The 13106-nt window shown below is 40.1% G+C and overlaps 1 protein-coding gene and 1 long non-coding RNA gene across 3 annotated transcripts in view; both read left to right on the forward strand.

The window, feature by feature from the left end:
• The first annotated feature begins 7074 nt into the window (after positions 1-7074).
• The window catches only part of LOC124796599 (5'-nucleotidase domain-containing protein 3), a 134520-nt gene continuing 128488 nt past the window's right edge, over positions 7075-13106 (forward strand). Inside the window, exon 1 of one of the 2 annotated variants that reach the window (XM_047260709.1) lies at positions 7075-7284. In XM_047260709.1, coding sequence (XP_047116665.1) covers positions 7125-7284 — 160 coding nt within the window. In that variant the 5' untranslated portion in view covers positions 7075-7124. Of the gene's footprint in view, positions 7285-7339; positions 7573-13106 lie in introns of those variants that run through there. The other variant, XM_047260710.1, reaches the window with a different exon arrangement.
• LOC124796625 lies at positions 7582-12982 on the forward strand. The gene is made up of 2 exons (XR_007016814.1): positions 7582-8458; positions 10707-12982. It is a non-coding gene; the product is annotated as an uncharacterized LOC124796625 (long non-coding RNA).

The raw sequence follows: 13106 nt of genomic DNA on the forward strand, positions 1-13106 counted from the left end.
CAGATTGGGGCACTGTGAAATTCCCTGAAAATAAATGAGCCATGTAAGTGCAACCTCTGAGTGAATAGTCCCAGCCCACTCCGCAGTTCCTCCTACCTGTACTGGTATATTGTTTATGTCAGTTGGTTTTGTGCAATGGTGTCAGCTTCAAATATTAATTTTTCAGGACCTCTTAGATGATATGGCAGGTTTCAGGAATTACGTGACCCATTACTTGTGCTGAAATTATACGTGATTTGAGGTCGTCGTAGGTCTTTGTTGTCGCGAGAAATCACAGTGCCTCCATCAGTCTTTAGTGCCGTGTTATAGCTTTCTTTTTTTTCAGTGAAGGGAGTTACTTGTCAGAAAAGATTCAATAATGGTTCAAATGGCTCTAAGCACTATGGGCTTAACATCTCAGGTCATCAGTCCCCTAGACTTAGAACTTCTCAAACCTAAGTAACCTAAGGACGTCACACACATCCATGCCCGAGGCAGGATTCGAACCTGCGACCGTAGCAGCAGCGCCGTCCGGACTGAAGCGCCTAGAACCGCTCGGCCACAGTGGCCGGCTGTCAAATATAGCCCTTTTCATTCTTGGTCATGAAGATAATTTTATAGATACATCATCAGTTCATTGACTAAATGTATGTGAGAAATTTATCGCTCCAGTTGTCGTACCATGTTTCCCCCACAAGTGGAAATGCAGCCAAGGCCATGGCGTTGTAGTCAGAGTTCGACGTATTGATTACACTAATTGTTGCAAGAATGCTTGAACTGTGTGGGACATACGACATAGCGAGGATGGTTTGTACAGGATTGTGGAAACTGACTGGAATGCATGGTTGTCAAGCGTGTACTACCGTGTTTGGCTACTTAACAAAAAAAATGGTTCAAATGGCTCTGAGCACTATGGGACTCAACTGGTGTGGTCATCAGTCCCCTAGAACTTAGAACTACTTAAACCTAACTAACCTAAGGACATCACACACACCCATGCCCGAGGCAGGATTCGAACCTGCGACCGTAGCAGCAGCGCGGCTCCGGACTGGAGCGCCTAGAACCGCACGACCACCGCGGCCGGCGCTACTGAACATGTGCTTCTGAAACGCCGTGTCCGATATTCTTGTTCGCCCAGCCAATCTGGGCTCGTTATAATGCTACGTCAATTGAATAATTGGTTCGCTAACCGACCACTTTGATCACAAGGACGTGCGGAGTAAGACTGAGTAACTGAGAAGAGTTAACGACAGAGGTTTCCACACGCGCGCGCGCGTGTGTGTGTGTGTGTGTGTGTGTGTGTGTGTGTGTGTGTGTGTGAGAGAGAGAGAGAGAGAGAGAGAGAGAGAAAGAGACTCAAATATGCGCTTCCGCACGTAATCTTATTTATCATAGTTTGTACAACACTGTCGACTGACTTTGAAACACAAAACATGTAAGAGGCTAAATGTCACTATCATCGATCCGCGAACTTTTTACGAACGTTCGTCAAGAATAATGTTCGTAATGGATTTCCTGTTGTGGTCATCTTGCCATATATTCTCGGCTACGTCACTAAAGGGCCCCCCCCCCCAACCATATTCCCCGCCCTCCGCCCTCAGGCTTTACAAAAACAATGTTAGTACTTCACTTTTAGAAATTAAACGAAGGGGCATATGGTTTGTCCCTGTTCCCCTCTCGTGATAAGCTGATACATTTTCTTGAAGATGTATAAATGCTGTCTTATCTGTTTGTCGGTGACGTACGGTGTGTCACTCCACTTACTCGTAATATTTGCTGTTCCACTAGTCCTGAAAAAATCTCACTTTCACTTATTTCATTCTACTTCGGCGCTTCTGACACGCTTACGCTGTCTGTATTACTAAACGGTTAACCTGGGACATGGTGCTCAGTCCCAGTTACAGATTACCTACCTAACGGCTTCCAGGGGCAACAAAACTTTGTAATTATTGACAGAAGAAAGCACATCCCAAATGAAGGACTTATTCTGTGTCATGGATGCCATCCCAAAAGCAATTGTAAAGTCCTGTTGGAGGATACGAATGCTAAAATTGGAGAGACGACGTAAGTAATTCAAGTGGAAGAGACTGTTTACATTAACTCAACAACGACAATGGCATTAGGCTCATAACCGTTGCAACATCGAGAACGATGTTAATCAACAGCACTAATTTCCAAATGAAAGGATATACGTAAAGGAAGTTGGGTTTCACCAGATGGTAAAACGGCTAATCAAATAGATATATTGCAATTAACATCGAAGCAAAGAACTGGGTAATGGATGTAAAGGCAGTACAAAGTGCTGAGTGTAGGGGCGAGGACTTGCTAGTAAAAAGCTGGCTAAAAGTACATCCCATAGCCAGAGTTTGAAACAATCTTATGAAAGTAGTAGGCTACCACGTCAATGCGCTCAAAGATACTACAAAGAAAGAAGAATTTCACCTCCGGCTCAGCAACCACTTTGAAATTCCGCAGGAAGAGGATTCACAAAAGAACCCAGAAGTGAGGAAAGATGATAAGGATGCAGTAAATGAGGTTGCAAGTGCACTCAATCCCATCATCAAGGAGCGGATCATGGGCAAGATCGTTTGGTTTTGGCCAAGAGAAGAAAGTCAAGGAGAGATAGCTATAAGACGCAGATTTTGCACAAAGCAAAGCACAGTTCTAAGAAGTACAGAGAACTCTCCAACCAACCGTTAGGAGTACAAAGAGAATGTACGTCAAAGGAATGATAGAGGAGGCTCAGTAAGATTTCTTGGGAAAAGAGTCGCAAAAGATGTACTGGTACTGTAAAGTTAACTTCTTTAAGGAGGAGGATCAGAACCGCAAAAAATTCGTCAAGGATGACAATAGGACCACACTCACCAATGTGTTCAACATTACTGAGAGATGGAACAATATTGCAGACAGTTCTTCAACTGTGATGAACCAAAAATCTGTTCGAATTTAAGTATAATGACATTGTAGATTTAGATTATCCGCCACCTATTCTGCAGGAAATAAAGAATCAGATAATGATGCTGAAGAAGAACAAAAGACCAGGAGAAGACTGAATCCAGGCAAAAGTCATCAAGCTGGAGAAGAGAGACTCCACAAAAAAAATTCAGTAACTAATCAGGGGATCTGGATTTTGAAGGAGATTCCAGAAGACTGGAAGGCAGCAGCCATCTGCCGTACACACAACAATAGTGACAAAACGGACTGCCAAAAACTACAGAGGAATCGCCCTCCTGAACGTCTGCTGTAAGATCTTGTCCAACTGTATGCTGGATGGAATCCAACCGTTTGCAGAAGAGATCGGTGGCTTTCAGAAAGGGCCGTTCAACTATTGACAACATCTGTGTGCTGCGGTAGGCCACTGAGGACATATGGGCATATGGCGATGATAGTTTTTAAGAAGGCTTGCAATTGCACTGGTAGACCTTGATGAACTGCCTAATCGAGTTTGAAATACCCAAAAAAACACGTCAGCCCGATTGAATTTGTCTCACCTTTTCAAATGCCAAAGTGAAGCTAGAGAACCAAGTCACGGAGAGCTTCTACATAAACCATAAACACAGTGTTGAGACAAGTAGATGGTGTGTCGCCGATATTTGATCAACTTGGCGCTTGAAAAGATAAAGCCAGAAGCTTTCCATAAGGACATCGAGGGGATCGAGTTAGAGGTTGAGAAAATGACACATCTCGCATTTGCTGACGATGTGGCCCTTTTGTCCAAATTTAAGGGTGAACTGATGCAGATGAGCGACGGCGTGGAGGCGGCAGCGAGCAGAATCGTTCTCCTTGTGAATGAATCGAAGATCGAGTATCTGGTGATGAGCAGGACTGATGCCTATTCAAGAGACCCACTCTTGCCTCGGGTAATCGGAACCCTATCACACAGTAGCGTCCATAATTGTAAATGTCTAGGGATAATATGTACAAAGGACGCATCATGTGAGGCAGATATCAAAGCGAGGATCCAAGCTGCAAACCGATCGTACTTCAGTCGGAGTCAGCCTTTTAAATCACAATTTCTCGAGGAATTACAAACTCTAGCTTTCCAAGACACTGACCCAACCCGTTGGGTTGTATAGTTGCGAAACATGGAGTGTCCGGAAAACAGACTTAAATAATCTTACTCTTTTTTGAGCGAAAAGTGTTAAGGAAGATCTATGCACCAGTACAATAAGTAATGACTGGAAAATCGAGGTTCCGGCGTAATTGTGAGGCGGATGTAATCTAAAATAGACCAAAAATTGTAGGCCTGATGAGAAGCAAGCGGCGTATATGGACACGACATGTCGCTCGGTTGGATGAACACCGATGGCCTTTGAAATCCGTGGATTTTACTCCCTGCGGAAAAATACCACTGGGGAGATCAAAGGATAGCTGAAAAGATGGAATCCATGAGGACCTGCTGCACATCGGCATAGGGAATGACTGCCCACAGAAGGCACAAACAGAATCCAGTGGAAGAGGAGCCTTGTAACTGCGCGAGGACCTCTGGGCCCGATCGCGCAAAGTAAAGTAATTGACTGAATTTAAAAATTTAAAATGGTCGTAATATACTCATTAAACGGTATTATCGTATGTTAAAGATTAACAGCCGGCCGTTGTGGCCGAGCGGTTCTAGTCGCTTCAGTCTGGAACCGCGCGACCGCTACGGTTGCAGGTTCGAATCCTGCCTCGGGCATGGATGTGTGTGATGTCCTTAGGTTAGTTAGGTTTAAGTAGTTCTAAGTTCTAGGGGTCTGACGACCTTAGACGTTGAGTCTCATAGTGCTCCGAGCCATTTGAACCATTTGGAAGATTTAACACAATAAAACAAGTATTCCAGTTAGAAACTGTATATGCCTTGAGATAGCGTAATTCATCGCGCGCAAATACCCAGCTTTTATTCATCCAATGTTTGAGAATGAGAGCAATTATTGATTTGCAACAGACGTTAGACATAATTTCAAATCTTTGCGAAACGTTTTCTTGCTAAAACCCTCCACAAAATGAGGAAAGGAAAAAATCTTGCTCTTATTACATTTTCGCTGTTCATGCAGTAAAACTGCCGCATCGGGTACGTCGTTTTAATTGAGTACTTCTTTACTAAAAAGAAGCACAAATTACCCATACTAGCGTCTTCCAACGAACTTTAAACGTAATTTCAAAACTTTTTTCTAAACTTTTTCTCGCTTTCATTGTTAACATATTAACTCAGTTGCAATTAGTGATCGGAAGTCTGAAGCTGTTTTACGTATGAGAGATCAATTCTTTACTGTATCGGGCGTTTACTGATAAATTACAAAGGTAGACCTAATGATGGAAGGACGACTAGCAGGGATGAGACCCATCTCATTGGATCTTTGTTTTTATTTATTTATTTATTTATTTATTTTATTCGCTGTTTAACTCACCAACCCCATAGTGAGTTTTATATGAATTTATTTCGAGTATAAACGGTTACACCCCCTGCACCCCTCCTAACCCCACCACCGCTCATGGACCATGGACTTGCTGTCGGTGGGGTGGCTAGCGTGTCTCAGCAATACAGATAGCCGTGCCGTAGGTGCAACCACAACGGATGTGTATCTGTTGAGTGTGGTTCCTGAAGAGGGGCTGTAGCCTTTTCACCTAAGTTGCAGGGGCAGCAGTTTGGCCATGTAACATAACCAAATCATTCTTGCTGTGCTGGGACTGCGAACGGCTGAAAGCAAGTGGAAACTGCGGCCGTAATTTTTTCCGAGGGGATACAGCTCTGCTGTAAGATTAAATGCTGATGGCATCTTCTTGGCCAAAATATTGCGGAGGCAACTACTCGGGCGGATGTCGTCATCAGGAAAAACAAAACTGGCGTTCTATGAACCGGGGCGTGCAGTGTTTATCCCTTAATCGGGCAGGTAGGCTAGAAAATTTAAAAAGGAAAATGGATAGGCTAAAATTATATATAGTAATAATTAGTGAATTTCGGTGCTGGAAGAACAGAACTTCTGGTCAGGTGAGTACGGGGTTATAAATACAAAACCAAATACGAGTAATGCAGTAGTAGGTTTAATAACGAATAAGAAAAGAGTAATGTGGGTAAGCTACTATGAACAGCATGGTGAAGCATTATTGCAGCAAGGATAGACACGAAGCCCACACCTACCACAGCAGTAAAAGTTTACTTGGTAGCCATAGCATAGTAAAAGTTTGGTAACAGGAAAAGGAAGACACGAAAAAACGTAGGTTAGTGTTTAACGTCCCGTCGACAACGAGATCATTAGAGACGGAGCGCAAACTCGGGTGAGAGAAGGATGGGGAAGGAAATCGGCCGTGCCCTTTCAAGGGAACCATCTCGACATTTGCCTCAAGCGATTTAGGGAAATCACGGAAAACCTAAATCAGGATGGCCGGAGACGGGATTACGTAGGTGAACACTGGCTGAGTTCAAACAACACTGTAAGTGTTACGGGGATGCTTCGGGAACTTAAATGGGAATCTCTGGAGGAGAGGCGGAGTTCTTTTCGAGAAACGCTATTGCGAAAATTTAGAGACCCGGCATCTGAAGCAGACTGCCGAACGATTCTACTGCCGCCAACATACATTGTGCGTAAGGATCACGAAGATAAGATACGAGAAATTAGGGCTATGGAGGCATATAGACAGACAGTCGTGTGTGTGTGTTTTTTTTGGGGGGGGGGGGGGGAATTGTAGAGGGGAGAACAAGAGATGAATACAGTGAGCAGATTCAGAAGGATGTAGGTTGCAGTAGTTACTAGGAGATGAAGAGGCTCGCACAGGATAGAGTAGGGTGGAAAGCTGCTTCGGATTGAAGACCACAACAACAACAGCAACAAATAGTTATCATCTGCTAATGCGAAACGGAAGACTGTTGATTACCTAGAACAGCGGTGATCACCGAGACGCTAGTTGCGCTTCCAACTTCAAATTTAAAATTGTCTGTAATTGTTTAAATAATTTCTAAAGTCACTGTTTTATTGCTTGTGAGGTCGTACTCAGGTTGAGTGCAAGATATGTGAAGACTTAATTAGACTAGTTGCGCTAGTCACGTTACGCAGCGGGTTGTACGCGTGCCGCATGTGATTTAAAATAAGCGGGCTTCTGCGCGCAGCCCACATGCAAGTGTACACTAATAGCGAAGCCTGAGGGGCGAGTGATTGCCGGCAAACGTGATGTTGCATGGTAGAGTATTATGTACCGGTAGGACGTTAACAGCAAATGATGCTACTATCATTTTATTTCGGCGAGTGTTGGGAATTCCGCAGAAACGGTACAGAAGCAGTCGGATACCACTACGCGATGCTTACATAAAAACAAAGCAGTTATGTGAATGTAAGTACCCAAGGTCGTAACCCAACCCGAGCCAATTAAAACCCATATAGGTCTACTTGTTCCCCTACCACTTGTCACTTACAGATAAAGATCAATTCTGCGCAGGGATCATGTACTTGTTTTGCTAAACTGGCAGTGTTATGTCTCGAATAGCGAAACCCTTCGAAAAATATTGTTTGATACCCGGAAAGTGTCTTAAACCTTGTGATGCCACCGACCAAATATTGCAGTGTAAATGTTTGTCATCAAGCCCCTACGCTCTTGGCCGCGGTCGTTTTCGATGATAATGTAGGTTAGGAGTCGTGAAGCTGAGATGATACCCTGCTACATTAAGGATATTTTATATTCTGATTTGTTTTAAGTGAAATAATATTTAAGGTTTCTGTTGTGTTCCAAGTAATTGAAAGTACGAAGTGATTTAGTGAAGTTTACCGTTGTACTTTGGCACTTTCATGAAGTTGAGCAGCCCTTCTCATTTCCCTAAATATATCAATTTTGCATAATGATTACCATGCATTTCATATTACTAGTAAACTTACAGCTGAGGCATCGTACAGTGAGTGAAGCAGGGAATGATTAATGAAGACCATTCCCCGACCAACTTGAGGATATCGTATTATTTAGCTTTTATTTAGCATACTGTCTTTCGTTAAACCGATATTTTTATCAACATTTTGGATTTGAAAGAGACTGAAATTACGTCTCATTGAATTAAGAGGTATACCAGTTACATGCACATAATTTGGACTGCAAACTGGGCATATTAATTTGTTTCCCATGGGATCTTACATACTGATAAATGAAACTCTAAATACTTTCAAAACTTAGTGGAATATGAAAACCAAATTCTTCTTTGTCATTCCCATTTCGTTCATTAATAATCATTCTGCTTAGGCCTGGATACTGTCACAGTAAAATAAGGTGATGGAAAAAGATTATGAGCACCCAAATTAATTTAGTCCCAACTATCATGTGTAGCTGCCTGCAATATGTGACAAGTAGTAGCAATGTGCTTCCAAAGCTTTGTTTCATGCCTTGCCCCCTCACTCTTTTCACATTACTTGGTATTTCGCCACAGAATTTAGTTGCACAACAGCACAAATAAAAAATAACTGTTGAAGCTGAAAAAGAAATGTTCACAATGGACTGCACTGTATAAGCAGTTCAACTTCAGGTACAGGAATCAGTCACAATTTCATAGATCAAAATCTTTTATATATTCTATTACAGTTATGATACTCATTATGTCTGCTGATGGCTTTTCTTTGTTTTATTTTTGTGTGTGCATTGAAGCATATAGAGTAAGCAGTCTCATCATTATTATGATATTAGATAATGGACAAGTCTCTGTCGAGTACTTTGATGCGTGTTATGAACATATATTTTACATGAACTACAAAAAATTCTTGGATGATTTACTATGTAACTTTTTTACCAAATAGTTCATGGAGATCGCTTGTAATATTATAATACTACTACTTTTCTGGTTCCTGATCATACTCTTATTATGTTTTCGTGTTACTTCCCTTAGTAGCTTATTCTCATTGAGACTAATGGTTGTTCAGATCCCAAAGTTTGTGTTTAATTGTGGAGGCTACTGACAAATGAATAAACACAAATTTTTTATGTAATTTCATAAATAATTTCTTAGAAGTATTTTACAATTTTATACTCTGTAAATATGGCAGCCTATCTTCACACCTAATTTAGTTGAAAACACCACAGCTTATGTTTATTTCAGTTCATAGAGAAAAAAATATATAGATTTATTTCACTGACATCATTTCATCCTCCAGCAGCTTTGAGGTGCACATATAACTCACTGAATTGTTTAGTTGTATGTATGCCATTTTCAGTTCTCATTCCAATGCTTAGTAATTTTTGAGTTAAGTACACTTTTAAATGCACTGCTCAAAGCTTTCCGTTCTTATATCAGTGGTGAAAACTTGTATTTAGTAATGGGAGGATTCTATCTGCATCTCAGTGATGGTCAATAGGCAGTTGCTACTTGAGTTGATACTGAACTTGATTTGTGGGGACTGCCCCAGGCATCATGGTGTGGAAAGCTATGGCCTACAATGACTGAACTACTCTAGTATTTGTTGAACGAATATTGCACAGTGCAGAGTAGTGTACCTCCAGAATAAAATCCAGTCTGTTCTGTTATCATTCCTACAACAGTGAGGAGGTGCTGTTTTCCAGGAGACTGTGCACATCTATTGTGCTCTCCATAATGTTGTTCAGTTGCCTGGCCAACATGATCACTAGATCAGGCCCTGGTGAGTACATGTAAGAATGATTTGGCCTGAAATACCGGTAACTGCTCTGATCAGTTATGACAAGAGGTATAAGTAACGTGGAACATTATCTTCCTGTTCAGCATAGTCATTTCTATTACTATATGAAAATAGTGTGTTTAACATTAAATAAATCTCAAAATATCAAATGGAAAGAGTTATAAATCTGGCCACAGATTTTGTATGTAAAGTACCTACTGAGCTGAATGAATTGAAATTTTAATGTCCATGGTTAGTATGTCTCAATAAAACCCAAGTGTACTGCCATTTCATCCAGTTTCACTTTTCTCGTGTTGTTGTGTATTTCTGATTTTATTTGCTTGAAAATCTTTGGGTCCATTTTCCTGTATCCTCAGCGATTTAGTAGCAGTTTGTGAAAAACTTTCTTTTAAGACTATGTTCTTCAGCTGTTAAAACATTAAGCAATTTATAACTCTTTCCATTTGATATTTTGAGATTTATTTAATGTTAAACACACAATTTAATATAATAAAGATGATTCTACATGTTCAGTGGTTTAAAAGCATTGAGAGAGAGAGTGGAAGTGAGAGGACTAAGGGAGCAATATTTTCAATGTATGAGGTGCATCCAGAAAGTAAGTTCCTATGACTGATAAAGAAAACTAAAACATGAATAAAAAAGAAATATTTATTGGAATATTTACATAGATTCACTGGCAACTCCTCAGCATAGTCACCTCCACTGTTGAGGAATTTATCATAACTGTGCATCAGTTTCCTGTCAGAAAATGCTTTATGATACAGAAGAGACGAGTCACTCAGATTGCGATTGGAACTGTTGAGTGGATGGTCAAAGATCTACCCTACAAAACTGATTCAACTCAGTTCATGTGGTGTTGGTTGTATGGGGTCTTGAATTGTCAGGCACAAGCATAAAGCTCGTTGTCGACATCCCACGTCTCTTGTTCTTAATCAGCCTCTTCAGATTTTTCGATGACTGGCAATACCAATCAACATTTACTGTCTCCCTTTGTGGTAAAAGCTCACACAGGAGAACACCATGTCCATCGCGTATGACAGTGCACATATTATTATTATTATTATTATTATTATTATTATTATTATTTTTACAGAGACTGTCTGATTGACTTTATTGTCTTCACAGGTGAACCACTACACTGCCAATGCATAAACTGTTGTTTTGTTTATGGTGTGGAATGCAACACCTATGTTTCATCCCCAGTGACGACATGGTTGCGAAACTAATTGCATTTCTCTGCTTGTAGCTGTAGTAATGTCAGTGCTGCAGCCTGATATTCAGTTTTGTGTCCATTTGTCAGTTGCCTTGGAACCCATCTTGCACGCACTTTATGAAAACCAAGCCACTGGAGACCGTTTTATACAACACCGAATAACACATCTGGAACTGATGAGAGAGTTCTGAAATTGTGAAGTGCTGATTCTGCAAAATGCTTGCTGCGCACTTTCCATCACTTCTGGTGTCACCAGAGATGGTTGGATACTATGGTCTATGTCATGAATTTTGGTTCATTGTTTAGTGAAGTGCCTGCACATCATTTGACCCTACTGTCACTTATAATGTTCTGTCCATACATGGGAACAACTGGCAGTGGATCTCTGGTGGATATTGCTTTTGAAGGTACAAAATCAATGCAGCCATTTTATCTTAGCCTGTGCAGTAACCACTGCCATCACAAGACTGAAACTACACTGCAGTATTCCCACATACCTCCTCCCTACTCCTGTGCATGCATATTCATGTCCAACTAGTCATGTCATCTCTGGATACAATTGGAACTTCTACTTTCTGAATGTACCTTGTTGATATTACCTTTGGAGGTAGTAATTGTTTTCAGGAATGATGTGCCTTACTATGTTTATCAATTGCAAAATAAAAATCATGAGATGCCACCAGAACTTCCGGTGTCATCTGCTTGTATATATATTTCTTACATATGATGCTCTGGAATTCCACATTTGGCACTCAGTACTACAAAGAAATTGCAGAATCACTTCTAAATATGTCAGTGGCTACTTTTTTGCCCATGTGGAGGACATATAGCCAGCAAATGTAATCTAAAGATGCTTTGTGAGCAATCTACTCATAGTCCATTGTTAGTAGCTACCTCTTGTGTGCAGTGCACTCCCTGAGCCACTTATAAAAGAGCTTTGCTGCCCCCAGTACCATGAGCTGAGCTCAAATGTTATAACCCATGATGTCACAGAAGTCTGTCCTTTTGATCTTCCACTCAGTTCAAAACCAATATGAAAATGTTTATCATATTCACATTTTCTGTTAGTAACCAAAAGAAAACTACGTATTATCTCAAAACAGCTCTCACATCATTGTACATGTTCTGTCTTCTGATGACTATGATGTTTTTAGAATTTTTTGTGCACACTCATTCTGTTGTATTGAATACTTTCACAGCTTTGTTTGGAAGTCTACCTCAGTTAGAGTCTGATTAATATTGCCCAAGACAATCCTGACTTCTTTTTTTAATAAATTATCTTCCAGACTTTTTGGTGTGATTGACGTGTCACATAAGTAGAGAAATTTGCTACTTAAAGCTCTCTTCTGTGAGGTAGCTCCATTAGATGAATTTTTAAACAAAAGTAGTTTAAAATTGAAGTCGTGGGTATTAGAAGCATCACAGAACACACTTCACAAGAATAGTGTACACTGTTCTTCAGAGAGAATAGTGTTATGACAATCTGTATATAATGTGGCTAGTGTTTAATTGCCTATCTTATATTAAAGAAAACATAATTAATTATTATCTGAGGATATCTGAAATGAGCACTACACAGGGAATGGATATATAAGTGATATACTGTACACTATACCAACAAAGATTGCTGTAAGTATTTGAACTGGGCTACTTGTGCAAACTCTTTAAAAGTGCCTACACAGTGTTTATGGATACATTCAAAATAATTGTAAACAAATAAGTATAACATAGTACATGACATAGTACAAAAATTTCAGAATTGTAGTCCTATAATAAATGACATGGATTTCCAATAAAAGCTCTAAATTGTGTTTCAGCATGAAAAAGTTAATACAGTCATTGTTATGTACTCCATACACCATTAAAAGCTAAATGAAATAAAATTTTGGTATCAAAATGTGCATGAAATTCAGTTTTAATGTTGCCCAATATTTGCGGCTAAGCACTACAAGACAGAGCACTGTATCATGTCAGTACATTGTGAAAAGCATGTAAAACTGTGTGATGCATTTTCTTCTTGTGTACTACAAATGACAAAATGTGCATTTCAGAAATAATTTAGCCTTGTAAATAACTTCTGACAATGAATTACATAAGTGGTAAAATGAAAGATGTAAAATAAACTTAGCTTTTAAATGTCGATTGCATGTTATGTTCAAAGTCAAATAAAATATATTCTGTTCTATAATTTTCTGTTTTATTCTGTATCCTACACACTTAAACATTAGACTCAATTTTTTGCACAACTCACCATCCAATTATTATGTTACTTTGAATGGCCAGCCAATAATACCTTTCGGGCCTTTTCATAC

Source organism: Schistocerca piceifrons, chromosome 1 (genome assembly GCF_021461385.2).
Source record: "Schistocerca piceifrons isolate TAMUIC-IGC-003096 chromosome 1, iqSchPice1.1, whole genome shotgun sequence".
In the NCBI taxonomy this organism is placed as follows: Eukaryota; Metazoa; Arthropoda; class Insecta; order Orthoptera; family Acrididae; genus Schistocerca; species Schistocerca piceifrons.